This window comes from Parasteatoda tepidariorum, chromosome 8, assembly GCF_043381705.1.
Source record: "Parasteatoda tepidariorum isolate YZ-2023 chromosome 8, CAS_Ptep_4.0, whole genome shotgun sequence".
NCBI classification, from domain to species: domain Eukaryota; kingdom Metazoa; phylum Arthropoda; class Arachnida; order Araneae; family Theridiidae; genus Parasteatoda; species Parasteatoda tepidariorum.
The window spans coordinates 32,584,084-32,607,361 of NC_092211.1; the positions used below are offsets into that span (position 1 = coordinate 32,584,084).

At 27.7% G+C, this 23,278-nt stretch overlaps 1 protein-coding gene across 2 annotated transcripts in view; it reads left to right on the forward strand.

Annotated features, from left to right (window-relative positions):
• The window catches only part of LOC107454333 (rac GTPase-activating protein 1), a 27,965-nt gene extending 12,746 nt beyond the window's left edge, over positions 1 to 15,219 (forward strand). For both annotated transcript variants that reach the window (XM_016071492.3, XM_071184621.1), the window contains 11 exons: positions 506 to 665; positions 3,816 to 3,963; positions 6,406 to 6,463; positions 6,552 to 6,780; positions 7,934 to 8,116; positions 10,392 to 10,500; positions 12,033 to 12,138; positions 12,233 to 12,359; positions 12,858 to 12,963; positions 13,124 to 13,211; positions 14,602 to 15,219. In XM_016071492.3, the coding sequence (XP_015926978.1) occupies positions 506 to 665; positions 3,816 to 3,963; positions 6,406 to 6,463; positions 6,552 to 6,780; positions 7,934 to 8,116; positions 10,392 to 10,500; positions 12,033 to 12,138; positions 12,233 to 12,359; positions 12,858 to 12,963; positions 13,124 to 13,211; positions 14,602 to 14,668 (1,381 nt within the window). In that variant the 3' untranslated portion in view covers positions 14,669 to 15,219. The remainder of the gene's footprint in view (positions 1 to 505; positions 666 to 3,815; positions 3,964 to 6,405; positions 6,464 to 6,551; positions 6,781 to 7,933; positions 8,117 to 10,391; positions 10,501 to 12,032; positions 12,139 to 12,232; positions 12,360 to 12,857; positions 12,964 to 13,123; positions 13,212 to 14,601) is intronic.
• Positions 15,220 to 23,278: the final 8,059 nt, after the last annotated feature.

The window sequence follows — 23,278 nt, forward strand, 5'->3', positions numbered from 1 at the left end:
GATTAAAGGATTTCACCATTAACACCTCATTACCATTAGTTATAGATTGTGCTGAAAATGATTTTGTGAATTAATATGTAAAACCAGTAGGATTGTTTTTAAAAAAATATAAATTTTAGTCAATATTACATATACTCTCTTCTCTCTATATAGGCAAAGCATTTAGGTATTATATTTGAAATTAATTATTGCCACAACAAGCATTGTTGCTTCTAGTAAAATAGAAGAGAATAATTTTTAAATTTGGTCTTAGATTAAGGTCCTTGAAAATTTTGTTGAGGTCCTTGAAAAGTCCTGGAAAGTCCTTGAATTTCAATCTCATCATAGAGTAGGAACCCTGTATATTTGTATGATATAACATACATAATATACATATAATTGTTTTTAAATAAATATGAGAACAATTTTGTATCACTTTTTATTCTTTAATTTGCAATTTATTGAATAAATTTTAATTCTTTGCTTCAACTCTTTTTTATGGCAAATTTTTTATACTGGCTTTTAGTTTGACGACTATTGAGGAATCAGTGGGCTCTCTCTTGTCTGATTCTGAATGCGATGAAAGTGAGGATGATATTCACATTGCTGTAACTCAGCGGAAACGTCGCTCTAAAGGAAAGTCCTCGAACATTAATGAGCATTCATTAAAAAAGAGAAAGTCTGAGGTAAATAATTACCATTTTTATAAATTCATAAATCTTTTTTTTTTCTCCACCCTTTATCATATAGTATCTGTTAACTGTTCTAACTAATTTGCTTTATTTAAGCTAGTTATTATTTGAGGAATATATCAGCTGAATGTTTTTAAAGTAAAGAGTTCAGTAATGAGAGTATGATTTTATAATTTGTGCTGTCTATTTTTTATTGATTGAAAGTTATGAGATTTAGTAACAGAAGCCTATTTGAATCATTTTATTCGTAAGTAAATGCTTATTACATTCAGTTTTCTCAGTATGATGAATATGCAGTTAATTATCATTGAATATGCAGTAAGTGTAAATTATGCTCTTTATTTAATTTTTATTTAAACATGAAATGTAAATTTTATTCGTAAATAAATGCTGATTACATTCAGTTTTCTCAGTATGATGAATATGCAGTTAATTAGCATTAAATATGCAGCAAATGTAAATTATGCTCTTTATTTAATTTTTTATTTAAAAATGAAGTGTAAATTAAAAATTATATAGAGTAGGTCTGCAACGTAACAATTATTTATTTAGTATATTAATGAGGTAAAAGGATGAAAATCATTGATCTAAATTCTTACTTTGTTACCTAATAGTATGTACAGTGCACAAAATAAAAAACGGACCACCCTTAATAATTTTTGATCTAATGATTAATCTTCGCATTCTAGTTCTCATTCTTTATTATTCAAAAGGGTTATTTCAAATATGCTAATTAATTAACACTGACTATATTTTATTTTACTAAATCAGACACAAAAACATACTTTCTCTGATCAAACATAATTTTTTTTTTTTTTTTTTGACGGACTCAAATTTCTGACCCCAAAATATAGGGGATATCGGCAGTCTGAGAAATATAGTCCCAAAGTATTTTTGGACCTCTTAATGTTAAAATTTTTTTTTCATATTTCGTCATATCTCAAAAGCTTTTTAAGCAAATTGAAAAGTTTTTACTCACAATTATGAAAATCATTTATCCAAAGATAATTCCATGCAAAAAAATAACTTTTAGTAAATATTTTTTGTTTTTTATTATTTGTTTAATATTAGTAAGAGAAAAAAGTTGAATTATGAGGAACACAATTTTTTACACCATTTTAAAGATAATTTTATATGGCAAAATACAAAATTCAAAAAAGTCTTACTTTAAAATGTGATTTTTTAGGAACTATTTGACTGATTTCGTTCAAATTTTTTATTTTACCATGTAAAATTATATTCTTTAAAATGACATTAAAAATTTTATACCTTACAATTCAAAATTTTCCGAGTAATGTAAAATAAAATATTTATTAAAATTTATTTTTTGCTTCGAATCATCTATGGATAAATGAATTTTATAATTTTTTCAATTCGTTAAAAAAGTTCTAGTGAAATGGCGAAATACGTAGAAGGAAAAATTTGAATAAAGGTTCTAAACTTTAGACCGCTCTTCTGGTCAAACTTATGATACCAAATTTTTCCAAATTGCGGCTACCTCCTATATTTTGGGGTCAGAAATTTAAATCCGTCGAAAAAAATTATGTTTATTCAGAGAAAGTACGTTTTGTGGCCGATTTAGTTACTTAAAATATCACTTGCACTAATTAATTAGCATGTTTGAGGTCACCCCCTCGAACCCTTACTATTGAGTCCTAGAATGTGAAAATCCTATCATTAGATCAGAAGTTATTCAGGGTGGCCTGTTTTTTCGCACTGTAGAATAGCCATGAAATTGGCATTAACCTCAACCCACTTAACTTCGAAAAGATAGCAAAAAGTAATTAGGTATAGTAGGGATGCATAACTTGCGGCCTGCGGTAACAACCTGAACAAAATAAAAGAAAAAATAATTCAATTTCCTTTTCTTTTTTTGAAAAATGAAAAAAAGTTTGGAAAATTGAAGTTGCGCGTTTAAGTTTTTGGTGTTTGAAAATCACAATATTTTTAATGCAGCATTATTATGATGCACGAATTTTGACTTTCAGCTATTAACAATCTTCGTGTGTGCCGATTTCATCGTAAATCCATTGACTTTTCGGTAGTTATTGTTACCCATTTTTACATAGTTTCTGAAATCGCGATTTTTTTAAATATGTTTTAACGTCTTGAAAGTTATGAAACGTTTTATTTGCACAAACTTCATCACAAATCTAAATGACTTTTGATCTTTTTTTTTCGACAGTTATTGCTACACGTTTCCACTTGATTTTAAAAGTTTCGATATTTTTAGCACGATATTATTATGAATCGCGAGTAACAAATCGCTCATTTAGATAACCATTTTTCTATGTGATTTACTTGTGCCTATTTTATCGCAAATCAAATTATTTATGAATCATTATTTTGAAAATTGCTACACATTTCTACAAGGTTTTGAAAGTTCGGATATTTTTCATTGTCACAGGTATTTCTATAATGCAAATTGTGTGTCAGCTTTGTCTGTGATTTGTTGAAATATTTGTAAATCTACAAAAGCTGCAAAGCTTTTAGCTTGAAAGGAAATAATGATTTATTTTGTATTATTGATGACTCTCTTTTAATAAAATTTTATTTTTGTATACATACTAATTTCAAGTGTGCTTGAAGTCATTGGTATCAGGAGTGCACTCTGAAGTACAACTAGAATGTATTGCAAAAATTTTTAAATTTTAATTTTTTAATAAAATTAAGCATAATTGTATATAAAAAATTATTATGCTTTTTATGAGTTAATGGGATTTTGGAGTTAAAGGGCTGTCCAAATTTGAATTTATTTTCGAATTTTTAGTTTTGTATCATTGTGTTTTAATAAAATTATATTAAAAAGTAAGTAATTAAATTCTTTCTTAATTTATAGGATAGTAAAAGGTGCAAATGCACTGATATAGCTTTTTATTTAGATTAATGGTTTTTACATAAAATTATATGAAAAAAAAATTTTTCTTCGACTTTCTTGTTTGTGTTTTGTTTTTTTCTGTGATTAATTTGGCTTTTCTGTGTCTCTTTTTGAAATTTGATTAAATATTTTCAAAGGCATCATCATATTCTTTACATTATTTATATTTTCAAAAAAAACAAAAGTGTGTTTATAACTCCACTGTGTAGAAAATACTTCAATTCAATTATTTTAATATAAATTTATTTACTTTTTGTCTCTCATAGGAGAAAGCTAACAGTCCTTGTTTCGATGATGATTTTTGTCTTGAAAGTGATTATGTGGCCAAGAAAAGTACTGTTAAATTTTGCAGCAACAGTGAACTGACTTCAGATTCATCAGATGCTCCACCTTCTCGCCCAGTTTTAAGATCAGGTAATTTTTTATTATAAAGACAGACCTGCCAACTCTCCTGCTTTTGCCTGAAATCTTCGCCCGCCGGCCGTCAGGGTGTTTTCTTCTGCTTTTTTCTATTTAGTACACGATAGCTGAAAAAACAAGCCATCATCCACACTTAGGATACAGCCCCCGTTTTTCCTTTGCCTCTTCACATTGTATGAAATATTATTTACGTCATCTCTTGACGCAATATCGTGTGACTTAGTAGAGTAGAAGAGGGAGGATTGGAAGCAGTGGGAGTGCGACTGAGCTACAATTGATAATTTTCTCTTTCGGAACGGTTCGTAAATCTGAACTGAAGTGAATGGAAGTTGTTGTTGCGCATTGTTTTGAATTCCGCATGCATAAGTGTCGCGTTTGAATTTTTAATTTTGTGTTCTATTGAGTTTAAAATGTCTGACTAACATAAAAAAGAAATATCAGACAGCTTTTAACAAAAAGTATTCTGATGATTTTCCTTGTATCCTAAGTTTAAGAAAAGGAGATAAGTTTGCATTCTGCTATGTGTGCCAAACAGATTTTTCTATTGCAAGCGGAGGAAGAGGTGATATTGTTGCCCACATGAATCGTGAAAAGCATCAAAATGCTTCTAGATTTCTCGAAGAAAATCGAAAAATAATTTTTTGTTAAAAAAAGAAGGAAACAATGATTTTTCTGTTATTTGTGCCTAATCATTTTTTACTGCTTTTATCTTAGAGCATGACCTCCCGATTTGTGCTTCAGATCATGCTGGGCATTTACTTAAAAAAATTTCCTCGCTAGCAACATCGCTAAAAATTACGGGTGTGCGCGAACCGAAGCAACAGCAATAACCAATTGAAATGGCAAAATCGGAGAGGAAATATATCTAGGATACCATTAGGCAAAGTGAATTTTCACTTTCTGTAGATGGCAGTTTTTTTTAAATAATGCTAAATCAGCAACTTCTGCAGTATTAAAACAGTAACAGTTTAAAAAAGATAAGAAATACACTTATAAAGTATTGTATTCATTATTGACACATTTTATTAATTGTGAACCTCTTCCTAAATTTTAAAAAATCAAAGGATGTGTTTTAATATAATTCTATAGAACCTTATATTTTATAGTAAGAACACACATCTTTATTAGTCAGTGTCAGAATCTTATTGTGGTCTATTTTATGTAATGTAAATAATATATTTTGAAATAAACTTCTTGTAGAAAATGTGAATGAGGTTTAATTTTCAATATTGTGCTATGTCGTGATACAGAAAGAGTCTCCTGCTTTTTTATTTTCTGAGATTGGCAGGTCTGTAAAGATTTATACTTTTGTGCACTTTAGCTCAAGCAAAACAAAAAATTCAAAAGGGGTCTGTTAAAGTGACATTCTCATTAATTAATGTTTTGAATAATTGGACAGCTAGTTATTAAGTAATGGTGCATACTACTTTTCATTCATAATTTTAAATGTTAATGCATAACTAATGAAAAGTGCTTACTGATTAATTAATTTCTTTGTTTATCAAGTGTCGAGAATTTTTAACTCATTGCTACCGCAACTTATCTGCCATTTAATTTACACACATCTGTTCCTTTAAACTTTAGATTTTCATTGAATGTCACATGTGTGTTGAAATAAAATATATTAAATTTTAAAAAATAGCTAAATTATTTTTGTTTATTTTTTAAATAATAAAAAAAAAAAAATTTCAATTAACCAAAAACCAATAATGAATATTTATTTTGCAATTACAGAAAAAAAATCTCATCTATGTCTTTATTTGCTTAAGAAATCCTAAACATATTATTTGAATTTATTTTAGATCTAGATACATAAAATATGTTAAATAAAATTTTCATTTATTCATCTTGAAAAGTAATTGAAAAAATAAAAAACTTTTCAGTCTGCATATATTAAAAAATAAAAAATCTCAATTTTGTTATGATTGTTTACTCGTTTAACTTTATCCCTAATTTATATATGTATTAAAGTTAAGACAAAATAAGAATAATTTAATTAAACACTTTGCGAAGTGTTTCTGAAAATTATTATTATTTTTTTAATTGGAAGTTAAGGTTTAAAATAAAGGTAAGTAGCCTTTTGAAATCATTCAACTCTTGTTTGTTGAAGAGCACCTACCTTGATTTTCATGTTGACAATGAAATGTTTTCATATTTTGTACATCTTGGTAATCATGTATTGTAACTTGTATCACGTATCTACGTACTTGTATAACGTATCATGTATATAAATAAAATTTCAAAAATTCGTTAAAACCTATCTGGAAATAGTTCTAAGGAACATTTTCTAATGGTGTAAACCTAACACTTTTTTAAAAAATGTGGCTTATTACTATGTGCGCCAATTGATTTATTTTTAAAAGTTAATCAAATTTATTAAAAATTATAGTTATATTATACAGTTTTAATTATAAATGTCTGTCTATTTATTGTTAGAGTCAGCTCATTCTTCAGTAAGAAATTACGATTTAAAACGAAATGATTACATTGGAAGGTAAGTTTTTAAACTGTTCTTCTGTTTGATTTAGAATACAATAATGATACTCTTGAAAAAAGTTACATTGTGTATATGATATTTATAGCACACCAACAGGACGTTACAGTTTGGGCGGCCGTGCTAATAAACCTCACGCATTTGCAGTGAAAACCGTTATAAGAACTGAAAAATGTTATCCATGTGGTAAAGTGATAAAGTTCTGTAAACAAGTCCTGAAGTGTGGTAATTGCAGAATGACTTGTCATCCTGAATGTAAAGATCAATGTCCTGAACGCTGCATTCCTGCAAATTTTACTCCAACCAAAGGAGTGCCGGTATTTATAATTTGATTGTTTTAAAAACTGGATGGTGATTTTAAAAAATTATATCAAATGTAAAATGATTATTAGTTTATTTCATTTATGTTAAATTTAATAAATAACATTAAACAATGTGAATTAAGGACATTACGTGTGCTTTATACATTCTGAGTACGAAATTATGGTTTGATGATTCCTCCCATTTAAAAAGAAATCTTTTTTTTTCTTTATTACCAACAATTCTTTTTTCTAAATTTACGTATATAATTTGTTTTTGTGTTATGTATTTTATATAACTTTTTCCATGTATTTTTACTGCATTCTTTTTCTTAACATACATTCAGTCGTTCTATTTTTTAAATTCTGCTCTTTCCGTAAATTTTTACTAATCTTACATTCCTTTGAATTACTTTAGCTAAAGGAGCACCGGTATTTATAGTTTAAATGCTTATAATTAGTTTTAAAAAACCTTGCACACAATGTAAAATGTTTATTGGCTTCTTTCATTTATATAAAATTGAATTTCCCATTATCATTTGAAATAAATTAATTTAAATATCGATGATCAGATATTTTTTTTTTTGACAAAAATTGTTTTAAAAAAAAGTACAAAATTTTTTTACCCTTCTAAATCTGTTTCTAATACACTTTTGTGTGATGTTCTAAACGTAGTTCTTTCCATATATTTTTGCTTTTTGAGAAAAAAAATAACTTTTAATCTTCTACCTAATGGAAAGATTTACTAATTTATTTGGGCAGTCCCAAAGTGTGCATCATGCGAGGTATAAGCTATTATTATATTTTCCCCAAATTGCTAAAAGGCACATTGTTAAAGAAAAAACTATTTAATTCTTAAATGCCTTAATTTCTTCAATAGCATTGTAAGTAGTTATCCGTATTTATTATGTAGCTTCATTTTTTTAATGATAGAAAAATTTATAAAACTCATTGCAAGTTTTCATACGATTCTTTTTTTGTGTCATTGTGTAAATGTTACTCTTAGTGGTAAGCCGTAATCATATATTTCAGCAATTTATAAAATTTGTATCTCCAAAGTCTGTTGAATTAATCTCTGTTAAGCTAACAATGATTAAGCTTGTAAATAAATAATAGTTGAAATTTTCACAGTTTTTCCTTATATTAAGTGTAAATAATTTTTTTTAAAAAGGGAACACTTTGTGATTATACACCATCAACTCCACCTATGATACCACCCTTAATTATCCATTGCGTTAGCAAAGTAGAATCGAGTGGCTTGAAAGAACTTGGATTATATAGAGTATCTGGAAGTGAGCGTGAGGTAAAGGAATTGAAAGAAAAGTTTTTGAATGGCAGAAGTATACCTTCATTAGTAAGTCTTTTTGCATACTATTCCAGCATGTGCAATTTTAGATATTAAAAGTTGCTAAATATCTGTATTTCTAAAAATTTATTTTATCGTTTTATTATTATTTATTTATTTTTTAAGAATATTTGTTAATGAGTTTTGGCAATTGTGACAGCTGTATTAAAAATATAAATTGTGTAATACCCTGATTTAAGAGAAATTAAAACTGGAAATAAGGTGTTTCCTTCTTTTTACTAAAATGTTATGCAGCAAAATTATAGTAAGTAGTAATTTTGTAGTATGCATTATCCATGCTGCTAGAATAGCATTAGAAATCTTGTACAAGTGCAATTTCAAAATTATAGTTTTTATTGAATAGGTTTGCATGGCATTTAATATACATTTATGGCATTTAATATACTGTTTAAGCAAGTGGTCAATAAGCAATAGCTTAAATGAATATAATGAAGCTTTTCTATTGTTTTTATTGTATTTTTACTTAATGCAATAACTCAACCTTTAAAAGGCACCTACATTTCATGTATTTTTAGAACATATGTATTGTGCATGTACTAAACTTTGTAATCATGTTTGAACTGTATGTCAAAGTGAAAAAAAAGGACAAAAAATTCATTCGGATTTTAATTTTAAAAGATTGTTATAATTTTTAAAACGTAATAATGAAAATGAAAATTGCTTTTGTTTTTATCTTTCATACTCAATGCAACAAAATCAAAAAGTTTAATTTGACAGAAAAAGAAAGAGAATTAACAATATTATAAGAGAAATGATCTCTATATGCCTTGATGTTATAGGATCCATATTTATCTGAAAAAGTAAAAACAAAGCTATAATTTATAATATAGTGAATATTGTGATGCCTGTAAGTTAATCACAGGGTTGCCACTGGGTAGACTTTTCTGTGCTCCTAACAATGTTTTTTTTTTTTTTTTTAGCAAATTGCAAATTTGAATCATCACTTTTTAATGCGCTCAATTTGCATAGATTCTATTTTGTTTCTCAATCGCCTTTTCAACAGTTATTGCTGCGAAACTCCACGTGATTTTAAAGAACCCAATTTTTGATGCGATACTATGATGCTTGAATTTCGAATTTTAGCAATCACTTTTTCAATATATATATATTTGCTAAATTAATTATTAATAAAAGGAAAAATTATGTGAAAAAGAAAATTAATAGAAAAGGTATGTTTTTAGCAAATATACTAATTTTTTTTTTTATATGAAAATTTAGTGCTAGAACACTAACGTTTATTTAAAAATTATCATACTGGCCGTCAACTTGACTAAATGGATTATGGTATATTACAATGAAGTCATTCTGTAAAATTTTAGTCATATTATTGAAAGATTTTTGTTCTTATTTAGGCACATATTTTCATAATTTTAGGCAACTATTTTCAAGCTTTAAACTACTAGAAGCAACTATTTTGTTCATTTTTTTCTGTGGCAACCCTATAATCATTATCAAATGTATTAGAATTGTACATGAAACTCTAAGTTTGAAATATGACAAAAGCATACTAAATGATAATCTTAAATTATATTTACTGCATCACTTAAGGAGATACATTTTCTTTCAAAAAATGCATCTATATATATAACACAAATGTTATGTTTTTTTTTTTTTTTAAATCTTTCATTTACCTTACTTTTTTATTGATTAGTTATATTCTGAAACAAGAGTAATTCTTATATGAGATCACTCTTTCATAAAAATAAAACTATACCTTTATAGTCTTTGTTCATTTTGTAACAAAACCTTAAATGTTTTATTCTGTGTTGAATCCTTTAGCATAATTTTATGAGGGATTCTTTTATTTCTTGTTAAAAATTACTGTGTCTAAGAAAACTGGGGTGTTTGTATAGGAAAAGCTGTGTTTATTTAACCCACTGAGCCTTTTTGGTTTGTAACACTTAAAGAAGTCCTTTAACCTATTGTTTTTCATACCAAAAAAAAAAAAAAACATTGTTCCCCCTTGATATTCAATGAGACGTGAGAATTATGAAGAGATTTTTCCATAAACTTGCCCAATTGTGAATTGCTTGGTTGGTGAAGTAATATGTTATGGTTATGAAAAGGAAAGGGTGTCATAGAAGACTGCTGTAGAGTTTCTAGTTGTGAAAGTGTCATTATTTCGTTATACTTGAGAATTATAAAGTAGTTATTTCAAAATATTAATGTTTTTATTTAAATGTTTATAATTTTAGAACTATCGATCAAAGATGTCGCTTTTTTTTCCTGACTTTAAAAATTTAGATTTTTATTCTTATTTCAGAATGGTGTAGATATCCATGCAGTTTGTGGTACAATTAAGGAATTTTTAAGATCGCTAAAGGATACTTTAATAACTAAAGCAGCATGGCAGATATTTGTAGATGCAGCAAGTAATAATATTTTTCTCTTATCAGAAGTTTTTAAAATAATAAATTGTTTTTTGCCTGTTATACTTGTTGTATATACAACACATATTTGTTATGCTTATCAGTTTTAATCAGGGTAAATTTGTAATGATTTTTTGGGGAATAATCTTTTTTATCTTTCCAATTTTTGGCTTTCTAAACCATTACTTCTGAATTAGTGTTTGTGTAGATGGCCCTACTGGCTGTCTTAAGGGTGAGTCTTTAGTTTTTTTCTTATCTTCCCATTTCCACTTAAAATACTTACTATGTCATGATTTCAGAACAATACAGCAATGGTTAATGTTGCACCATGAATCAATGAGTTCATGCAGGGGAATAAAATTGCAGAACCTCAAAGTTTTGATCTCATATAAATGAAAAGATGATCAGCAGAAACTGCTAGTAAAAAATATAATATGTATTTGCATTTACATGCTAAATAAAATATATCATATTTATGCATAATTTACTACTCAGCATATCTAATAGACGGAAATTAGAGAAATATAAGAAGATATTAATCATAATTTGTTAAAGCGGAAGTGGAAAACAAAGTTTACACTGTTTGTTTAAACTTAAGTATAGCAATGGTTCCTAAACTTATGACTTTTGTGTACCCTTTCTAAATTTTTCGTAACACTTGTGTACCACTAGTAAAAAGATTTATGAATTTTTTACTGTAAAAAAAATTACACAAAAGTTAAAAATCACAACTGGTTGTTGACACCACTAATTATTAACTGTTAACTCAGCAAAAAATAGCCAATAGAAATATACGTAATCATAAATTTTCATTGCTAGCTTTGTTTTTAAATAAACTTTTTTGCAATTTTCGTTTGTTGCCAGATATTTCGCATAAGAACCCATACCCCCGCTAAACTGTTCCTGAACACCTAGGGGTACGCACTTTGGGAAACACTGATGTATAGGTTGCTCGGGGTGCTTAGCGTTTTTAAAAAGTGATTAAAGGCAGCGTTTTTTTTAAAAGCCCTTTTTCAGCGTTTTTTTTAAAAGCCCTTAAAATTACTTCTTTTCATTGGGTGTTTTTACAAACTGCTTAATTTTTCCTTTTCCAAAAGGAGATTTTTTCTTTACCCTATCGATTTTCACCACAAATTATGCAAAAAGCTTGGCTTTCACATTATTCCATTCAACATATTCATAATTTATTCAACTCCCAATCCATTTTGGCATGCCAACAGTTCATAGGATATGAAAGCGCCAATTATTTTACACGTGTTTGATGAAATATTTGTGGATCTACATATGACCTTAACTGAGCTGGATTCACTGGGGATATTCTTGCCCTCTCATGTGCAACTCTGATGCATTTTGCAAGAGATTTTTCACTTTCAGGCATCCTTTTCCGTCCTCTAAATTTGAACCGAAAAATCAATTCAAATATTCCACCAAAATCTCGACTAATTTTTTGTTGATCAATGAAGTAAATTTGTTTATAATTGTTAAAGGTGTGTAATATTTTACTTTCGTTTACACTTTTAATATTACTATTTCAGATCGTCACGATGAGGAGCAGAGCTTTAACATGCTCCTTAATGCTTTCAGTGACCTCCCTCAACCAAACAGGGATACTCTTGCGTTTCTTATTTTACACTGGCAAAAGTAAATATAAATTTCATTTCACTATCATTTTGAGAAAAAAAAATAAACCATTTCAAGTGTATATTATATAAATCCATGTCTATTATCTAATCAGAGTTGCCGCTTCAAGAGAATGTAAAATGAATATTGACAACCTTGCCAGAGTGGTGGCTCCAACAGTTGTTGGTTTCTCTGAAACTGAACCAGCTAATATGTTGACAGAGACAAGGCTCATTTGTCGAGTAAGTGTCCCATTAAGTTTAAGTTTCATTTTAATATTTATTTATTATAATTTGGTGAACTGCTAAGTGTCAATTCACTCACAGGGTTGGAACAGCTGTGCAAGTTGCACCAAAATGAAATTAGTATTACTTAAATTCAGTATTACTCTATAGCTAAACTCTTGACTTTTAAATTGAAAACCTGATTAGTTTTAATTTAAAAGAAATCAGCTTAGTTTATACAAAGTACTCTTGAGCTTAATTTATTAAAATAAAGATTTGTGATCAAGTCTGAAGATGTCTCTTCAATCTGAAGATGTTAAAATGTTATAACACTCTACATCTTAAACATATATGAGCTTCCGATAGGATATTAAGAAGTATAAGTATAAATTCATATCGCGTAAAAAATAATGCTGCTCGCTTTCAGACCTGTATTTTAGAATGTGCTTTTAAATAAAAATAAAAAAAAAACTGAGAACCCCTGTTTAGTTATTTATTTATTTTATCTCTAATTAGGTGATGGAACGTCTTCTTATGATACCCTCAGATACCTGGCAAAATATGTTAACTGTTGAAACTGAGCAATTCCATACCCCAATGAAAACTCCAGAATGTACCCCAGGTAAATCTCTCTCCTTTTTTTTCTTTATCACTTTAACTGTAATTATAATCTGAATATTTCATATGAAATTTTGAAATACTTTGATTTATAGTGTAGCTAGAATAAATTTTAATATTTGGTTTTGTTCAAATTCTATAACTTTTATTTGATAATATTTCAGCTCCAGTTACAAGTCGATTGGGGCCTATTTTAACTTCTGGTCAGAAAATGAAGAGTACAACAGTTGTAAAAACTCCCTACAGATCTAGGTAATTTTTACATAAAATTCGGTATATTGATAAAACTTTATGTACAAATAAGTTTTTTTTTTAAAGCATTTTTTTTCTTCTTTTAATATTGGATTTGAGATTATGAATTTTTTCTATTTTTGGAATTAGTATAACCTTTTATATAACATGCCTATCATACTAACACTTGTTATTCTAATAAGCATGTTGTACTTGCCGTATGCAAATTGTTAAAATTATTTTTAATTTTGCTGTTTTACTGTTAGAAATATTCCTTCATTTGTTTTTTACCGGTTGGAAAAGCAGGTCTCCTTTTCATCAGTTTTTTATATTTCTCATTATTTTCAATTAGTTATTTTTATAACGTTTCTGGGAAAAAAATGGGATTTAAAGAAGATTTCTAACTTAAAAGCTTTAAATAGGAAAGTTCAATTTCTATTTTTAAAAAAGTTGACAACACTAAATTGCAAATAAATGGAAGTGGTGTTTCTTAAGAATTATGCCTGAAACTTTTTTTTTGCTTTCTCACTCTTACATTTTTGTTTTCTATATTTTATCAAGTTTGAATTTTTTTTCAAGTCTCATTTAAAAGCAGAATTTATGCTTTTTTTTTTTAAATTACCTAAAATTAAGTTTCTGTAAAATTTAAAAGTTGTGAGGTTTAAAATGTGAAAAGCTCTTCCTGTTTAGAAATTCACACATCTCATTTCTATATTATCATAAATAAAATGAATGTAATATTTTTTTTCCCCTTTTAGTAATTTTCATTAAATTAATGCAAGTGAAAAATACTAGGAAAAGGCTTTTGGGATTGTTATTTGTTACAAGCGTGTGTGCTTTTTGTAGTTCATAATGGTGACTAAAAAATTTTTTTAAAATTAACATTTGCACAGGCTTCTTTGGCTCAGTTATTTTGTATATCTTACACATTACCATTATTTAATAAATTGTGTGAATGTTTCTTTTTTATCTCTCATGTGGGTTATTTTAACAAAATTTAAGTAAAACTGAACTTACTGAAAAGACTATAATTTTGTGATAAATGAATTTAATGTGTCTAATTTGTGATAAGTGAATTTAATCAAGGGAGATACTTTGCTCAATGTAGGTTTTCATCAAAGTAGCTCCAAAAACATACATTATATCCTATTTTGATTGAAATATGAAGTTTGTTGTGGCATTATTTCATCATAAATGGTAATTGTGTACTTAATTTTTTATCTTAGTGATCCCAGTACTTCTGTGAGAAAAATTATCGAATTGTTTAAATACAAAACTTTCATTTTTATTTGAATTTCTGGTATAACTAAAAAAAAAACTTTTTTTTTAAACATCTCTTATTTTTAGTTTATGTAGATTTTTACTATTAATATTTTTAAAAAATGTGGTAATTTTAAGCATTTATTTTTAGGACTCCTAGAACTGATTCCAAAGTGGGAAGGAGACAGTTCTTTTCTTCTCCTCTTATCAAGAATTAAAATGTGTGTTTGTGTACAGTAAACATTATATTCAATATTTCATTTTTTATTTGCTTATTAGGCTACTTGTAGGACAGCTTTTCGGTTATTTACTTATTCATTGTTCTTATCTATTACTTTTTGTTGCAAGTAGTGTTCTTTGTAACTATCTTATTTAACTATTCTGTTTATTTAATCGTCTATAACTATTTTACTAACAAGCTTAATAATAAAAATAAAGAATCAGATGAGTTTCCTAGTGTGATTTTTCTATTGCATGATTTATTTGTTTACTAAATTATAAAATTTCAAAATTGTAGGCACTTAATAATTATTGCATTTGATTTTCTTTAATAATTTGTTTCTGATGCAACTAGTCAGGTCAGAAATTTTTTAACTCACATTTATTTAGAAATTGTTTGTAAATGAAATCTGTAGTTAATGTATTTCTTGGCATTATTTATTAGCTAAGTATTTAGACTCTGTAAATATTGTATAAAGTGATTATTGTATTGTATACTCTGTAGCAATATTGGAATGGGAAATAAAAGTCTGATTTCAAAACAAAAAAAGTTTTAATCGTCATTTTATTTGTATCTGCTCCAATTTTTCCCCCATTTAAATTTACTCTATTTATTAGCCCATCTATTCTCTTATCATTTAATACAAGGGTCGCATTCCCCCTAAAATTCATAAAATTCCTAAAACTATGTGCAAACCCTAAAATTCCTAAAAATCTGATAAAATTTTGTTGGTGTTCCTAAAAAATTAGAGTTATAGGCTAAATATAAATAAAAAAGCAATAATCTAAAATATAAGAATTTAACTACATTATTTAAAACTGTTTTAATTTTGCCACATGGGAATTCTGATCCTGAGAGAGGTTTTTCGATAAATAAAGCAATGCTTAATGTGAGTCACCATGAGAATACTATTATGTCTCTTAGACTAATCAAAGATACCATTCGAAATTATGGAGGAGTGTTGAAGATCACCACAACACTATTGAGGGCAGTAAAAGAATCTCACAAATCATATCAAGAATATTTTAGAAAAATGATCATGATTAATTTGTTTTTCTCTAACTTCTAATATAAATTGCTGATTTGAAATCTAATAATATCACACAATAGTTTTTCTTAATAAAGTAAGGTAAAGGGTAATAATAAAGTTTTGATTAAGAAGGTAAAAATTAAATAAAAATCCAAGTTGGTGTTAATTTATTTTTTCTCTTGATTTATTCTCACTTTTGCCTGTTCCTGAATTATGCACTTAATTTCTGATAGGTAATATGTAAAGTTGAAATTTCATTTTTACACTTTAGAGATTTCATTCTTGACTTAATAAATTTCAGAGCTTTATTTTATGGCTTGCAATTATTTATGATATGTGTGGATGAATTGTAATAATCTTCTGTTATGTAATAAACTACCGTATGATCTGTTTTTATCCTAGCAAAATCATATATTACCCCTAAAATTTACCTAAATTTTTTTGAAAAAAGCTCCTAAAATTTTAAAAAGCTTTGCTGCTACCCCTGAATAGAAATATTGTGAAGAAAAAAAAAACTTCCTTAAAAACCAATCAAAATTGTTTGTGCTTTAAGGATAACAATTTTAATACTGGCATATTTTTTTGACATAACTTAATTTTATTACTTTCGTTAAAATTCTATCAGTACCATGTATCAGTACTGATCATCAGTATCAGTATTTGTACCATGAAACAACACGCAGTCAAATGAAAAATATTTCGTAAAATGTGCATTATATTCTTGCAGGGCTACCATCTACTATGTTTTTGCAAAATATTTTAAATAGTAAAGTGGTTGTAGTGGTGTGGAGAATAACTTTAAATCAAATTTTCTAAAACAAAGATAATGCAAAGTTAATATTCGAATACAAAGATAATACATTAAAACATAAACTTAATTGTATAAACATTGAAAATTGCATTTTCAAAATTTATTATTCCTTTCTTATATTTAAGCAAGAAAGTAAAACAGCTACTTTTTTGTAAAAAATATTTTGTTTTGAAAATATTTTATTACAGAAAAATTGTGTTGATTGTTTTGAAAAATTTGATATTGATAGAAATATTTTGATTACAATATTGCTGGCAATTATTTATTTTCATAAATTAATAATTTAAATTATTTATTTTCATAAAAGAAGTGAAAAGGTTTTGCATAAAATGCCCATATTTAGTTTGGTTTTGGCCTTATTTAAAATAGCTTAACTGCTGTTATTTTACTGTTTTACTCTTCTTATTTAACACTTATTAAAACTGTTCTTCCGGTAACCATGAAAAAATACAAATTTTGAACAAAATCGGTCGGATAGTTCTGAAAAAAAAAAGGAATTTTAAATATACGACTTACTTTTACATTCGATTCTTTAGGAACTATTCTTCCAATTTTGCGCTTTGCCTGCAAAATTACACTCATAAATGATGTTGAATTTTGTACACCTTATAGTTCAAAAATTTTTCGACTACTATTAAATAAAATAATAAATATTCTGAAAAATTTTATTTTTTTTGTATGGAATTATCTTTGGATAAGCAAGTGTTATGATAGTGTAAGAAAATTTTTCTATTCACTGAAAAAGTTCTCGAGATTTGGCGAAATACTTTTGCGTATTTCGAACAAACTTTGATACGCTTGACTTGGATAAATTTTTAAATAAAGCTAAATTTTTTAATTTTATGGAAGTAAAAAAGATCAAAAGCTAAATTTTAGGTTGGTAATAAAAAAATTATCTTTTTTAAAGTTAAAATTTCCAGTTAATTCAAATAAAAATATAACTTTAAAACAGTAAAGTATTGTTTTTATTATACAATTTCATACTGTGAATAATGTATGATAATTATGAAATTACAAATGACTCTAGCAAAATGAGAGATGACTTACATCAAATATGTTTTAGAAACTAGAAAGTTTAATTGAAATTTTAATAAAATCTGCTCATTTTTAAAATAAAAAGGAATACTTTTAAAATTAAAAATAAACACTTGAAAAGAAAAAAATATCAATCTAAGTTTATCTAATCAAGCATTATTTCCTTGTTAAATTTGAAATTTTCATTTATAAAAATCAGCTGGATACAATATATGATTTAGAGCAGGGGTTTCCAACTTACATGAGGCTGGGGGACACATTTAAAAACACAAATCAAATGGCGGGCCACAACTTAATCAAAATTTTATGTAGGACTCTTTTATCTTTGAAGGAACATTAAACATCACTGTCAGATTTTTATCAAGTTGTACAAAACAAAAGTATTGAATTTCAAATTAAAATAAGAAGTCGATTTTTAAAAATATTTAATTGTCATTAATAATATTTTTAAAAATATTAAATAAATAATAAAAATTCTGGCTACAATAACTTTAATGAGCACCTATGTATTAAACAATTAATGTGCAACAGACATCTAATTGTTAAGATATAAAACTTTAAAAAGGTTGGTATTAAGACTTGCATAGTAGCACACAAAATGTTCAATGCGAAAATTGAGGTTTGTCTGCAGCAACCACCAGAGAATAGATATTTACATTTAAAATTTACAAATGTGTGTGTAAATATTTTCGTCCTAAATGAGTGGTTTCAAAAAGTTAAATCAAAGAATTTCTTCGAGAAAATTTCTGATACGCACATGCTAAATTATATTCACAAAATACAAAAAAATGGAATAAAAAAGAGCAACATACACAATAATTTTTGTATTTGAATAAATATTTTCTTGGATGCAAAACCTGAGAAATAAATTTTTTGCACCGTTAGTATGCTAAATTTCACAGAGACGAAGAAATTGGGTTATTATTAACGAGAAAAGTATTTTAAACCCATATAGATTTTTTACGAAAATTGTCCGCAAAAAATGACACCTAATATATTTTAGTTCGCGGGCCACAAAAAAATGCTCCGCGGGCAGCCAGTTGGACACCCCTGATAGAGTAAGAGGGGAAAAAATGGATGGTGCAGAATTCAGCAATATTATTTTATTTAGTATTTCCGTATTGCTATCAAGTAAATAATTCCATGACATTATAAAACTATTGTTCCATATTTTACCGAATTACTTATTAATGTAATGACAAATTCAAAATTTCTTTCTGCAAAACGGGAATTTAATCAAAATATAACTCGAAATTAATCAAAGCAAGAACATGTTTTAAGGGATTACATTAATTTTGGAGAGAGTCAAATATTGAAATAAAGACAAAAATAGTTGTTTACAAAGCTATTGTTAGAGCAGTACTATTATATGGCGTAGAAACCTGGAAACAGACTAAGATCGAAATACAAAAATTAGAAACCTTTCAAAACAAATGTTTAAGATTTATTTTTAAAATTTTCTGGCCTTACAAAATATCAAATCAAAATCTATTAAAGAAAGCTAAAATAAAAACAATCGAAGATGAAATTAAAAAACGAAAATGGAGCTGGCTCGGACATATCCTTAGAATGCCCAAAGAAAAAATTTCATCTGTTGCGCTTACATGGGCCCCTGATTTTAAAAGAACAAGAGGAAGACCCAGACTTACCATCCAGCACATGTTTTTGGGCGAATTAAAAGAATGTAGAATATCTGGCTGGGAGGAAGCAAGATCTATTGCTAAAGACAGGAGGCGTTGGAGGGATATGCAAGAGGCCTTAAGTGCCCAAGGCACATAGAGGATAAGTAAGTAAGTAATAACTCGAAATATACCTCTCAAAAATTCGCGGCGCTTCTGATCATAGCTTATTTTATGTGCCTTTTATATTCGAAATTATCTTTGTTGCTATCCGTATATTTACTTTTTTTTCTCGCCGTCTTATTTGCAAATTTTGGGTGAATTTTTAAAATTAAGCGTTAGATACAGATTTTACATATTTTGAAATTCCGTTGCGTAAAACAAGGCATCGATTTTTAAAATTTACTGACTTACCTAATCGTTTTAAAAAGTTACGAAAGACCTAAAAATGTAGTATCATAGTTTCCATAAATGAAAAAAAGTGTCCATTTAGTTTATGAAAACAAATATTTTTAAAAAATTTGCGATTCTTGTTATTTGATTATGAACCACTGAAATACTTATATGCCTTGATATTGTTTCAATTTTAAAAGAGCAAATGATTAACAGAAATTAATTGAAAGTTTTTCAGTTAAGCTCACAATGTTATTATCAGTTAATATTAGAATTTTTATTCCCTATTTTAAATAAAATTCTCTTGCTACTATTGTCCCTATTTTGTTGAGATGTTTAATTATGAAAATATATTCGATTGCTTGTTAGTTGATTAATCAATGCATCATTCGATTAAAATCTATCATTTATTTATCAGTAGTTCTGAAAATTGACTAATTTCACATGTTTTGAAAATGTTACATTTAAACTGCGATTTTTTTTTTCTTTTAACTTTACAACATTTATCAAAATCAATTAGAATATTTCAGTTGTATTACAGGTAATACAAACGGTAATTCTTAAAAAAAAAAATGTATTTGGCCCAAATTTTTACTTTAAAAGGAAGTTTTCACAGAGCTAGTTCAACTCAGTTTGCTTGCTGTTATCTTTTATTTTTTCATTATTTAAATGAAAAAGAAAAACCTTTTCAATTTATAACATCTTCTTACCGAAGAATGGATAAATTTTTACTTGATTACCAAGCATTCGAAGAAACGCTGAGAAGAGCAGCATCAATAGAACACCGCAAGGTGATAAAGTTTGTGAAGGCGGGCTAACTAGTTGCCGAAGGCGGCTAGTTGTAATTATTTTAGTAAGCATCATTTTTTTCAATGACTACTCAACGTTTTTATAAAGTAATTTCATCGTATCTTGCATTATTTACGTTTAAAAGTTTTCTATTTTATTTTAATCAGGTAAAAAAATTCTTATTATTTAAGTATTTTGGGCAAAAAAGATGGACGACAGTTAGGTAATCAAATTTATTCTATCATTTCCCCTGCAGCATTTTAAGAAGAAAACTGTCAATATATAAACAGATCTCCACATTTCGTATCAATTCGGCATGGCGACAATTCATCGCGGACACAATTCGCCTCCGTGACCATTAATCGTGGCAATCATTCGCACAATGTCTTGTTGTTACGATGAAATACATATATTTAAGAAGACCAAACTATTGCATTGACTACAAAAGATAACTGATAATAACTAGATAATATATTAAATAATTATATAAAGATAATTTTTCGGTCGCAACCAGGGAGAGGGAGGTTTTGTGATTTGCTTATTGTTGCTTACAAGCTTGAGGAGGAGTGTGATGTGAGCAATGTTTGCATATAACGCTTAATTCGAAAAAGGTGTGGCTAGTTCTTAGCATTCAGCATACTAATTTCGTGTAAAAGATACAGACTCCTCATACTCCTTGGAAATCAAAAAGTCTCCAAGGAGTTTTTGGAATTACTTAGATTTCCAAATAAGCACTTAAAAACTCTTTAATCCTTTGCGTTTCATTGTTTAACTTAATAAGTCCGCTGATAAATCTGCTGTCCAAGCTGGGAAACTAAATGATATGACTAAGCTGTCAAAATATAATAGTTTAAAAAAAATTTAATTGCAAGAGTTAGAAGAAAAAAATAAGAGCAAATAATTTTAATTTTACATGTAACAAGCAAACTTAGTTAATAAATTACTGTGATTTTTTTGTTGTTGTTTAGAATGCCGTGGTTTTTCTTATGTATTCAAATTTAAAAATATAAGATTGGAAGGTTTTTATATTAATCTTTAACATCTGTACTATGTACTTTAACAAGATTTATTAAAATATTTGAACCTGGAAAATTTATTTATGTGTATTATAACTTTATTTTTCTTGATGAAGTTTGACAAAGTCAAAATTTATTTCAAAAGGGCTAGAAAAAAATATCTTATGCAAATATACGTTTTTAAAAGTTCTTAATAATAACTGCTTTTTAATTTAAAAAAAAGAAAGAAACTATCTACTTATCTTTTACATAAAGTTTTTAAAATTTTGGACTCCTTGGATTTCTTCTTCTGATCTCTATATGAACCCTGTATATTGATTATTAAATATTTTTAATTAGCATTTATCTTGACTGAGCATAATATTTGTAGTAGTAACACGTTTGTCACGAAGAATATAATATTCTATATACATTTCCCTAGTTGTTGAAACCATTCTAGATTACTCAAATTAAATTTTTTAAGCTTAATAATTCTCTAAAACATATTTTTAGTAATTATTATTTTGCTTATTTTTCCATCATTTTATAAAAGCTTTTGTAGCGAATTATCACAGTGATTAATTGAGATTATGGCGAACTGTCTCAGCTAGGAATTGTGCTCGCGACAGATTGTCTTTACAACGAGTTGGAGTAACGTTAAGTGTCGCTGTGACGAATTGTGCTCTAAACCAGTGGATCCCAACCCTCGATCACTAGATCAAATGGTAGAGGTCCGCTCTATTAACATTAAACTATTTCCATTTTATTTACTGGAGTGTATTTCTCTCGGGTTTGTGCGACTTTCTATGGACGATAGGTTAACTGGGAGCTGAGATAAACATGAATCTAAGTTCCGTCACCTAAAGCAGCACCCATACCGTGCGCATGTAACTGTATTTTGTTTTGAAGGCATGCTTAAATTCAATTAAATTAAAACTATTGAATCAAAAGCATTTAAAATATAAAAATAAACAATCAATGTCAGCTCCCCTCCCCTTCTGCCGGCCTCGGTAAAATTATCAAACGCTGACCGGTCCCCGACAATGGAAAGGTTGGGGAGCAGGAGCACTGCTCTAGATCAGTGGTTTCCAACTGGCCGCCCCGGGGCTGCATCCGGCCCGCGAAGCCTTATTTTATGGCCGGCGAACTAAAATATATTAACTGTCACTTTTTTGCGGACAATTTTCGTAAAAAATCAATATGGGTTTAAGATACTTTTCTCGTTAATAAAAACCTAGTTTCTTCGTTTCTGTGAAATTTATCATACCAACGATGCAAGAAAATTTATTTCTCAGGTTTTGCATCCAAGAAAATATTTATTCAAATACAAAAGTAATCGTGTATCTCTTTTTTATTTCATTTTTTTTTTTGTATTTTGTGAATATAATTTAGTATGTGTATATCAGAAATTTTCTCGAAGCAATTCTCCTACTTAACTTTTTGAAACCACTCATTTTGGACGAAAATATTTACACGCACATTTGTAAATTTTTAATTAAAAATGTAAATATCTATTCTCTGGTGGTTGCAGCAGACAAACCTCAATTTTGTCATTGAACATTTTGTATGCTACTATGTAAGTTTTAATACCAACCTTTTTAAAGTTTATATCTTAACAATTAGATATCAGTTGCACATTAATTGTTTAATACATGGGTGCACATTAAAGTTACTGTAGCCCGAATATTTTAATATGCAATTAAATTTTTTCAAAAATCGACTTCTTATTTTAATTTGTAATTCAATACTTTTGTTTTGTACAACTTGGTAAAAATCTGACAGTAATGTTTAATTTTCCTTCAAAGATAAAAGAGTCCTACATAAAATTTTGATTAAGTTGCGGCCCGCCATTTGATTTGTGTTTTTAATTGTGGCTTCCGGCCTCGTTTAAGTTGGAAACCCCTGCTCTAGATGAACTGTGACAAGACTTGTGTGC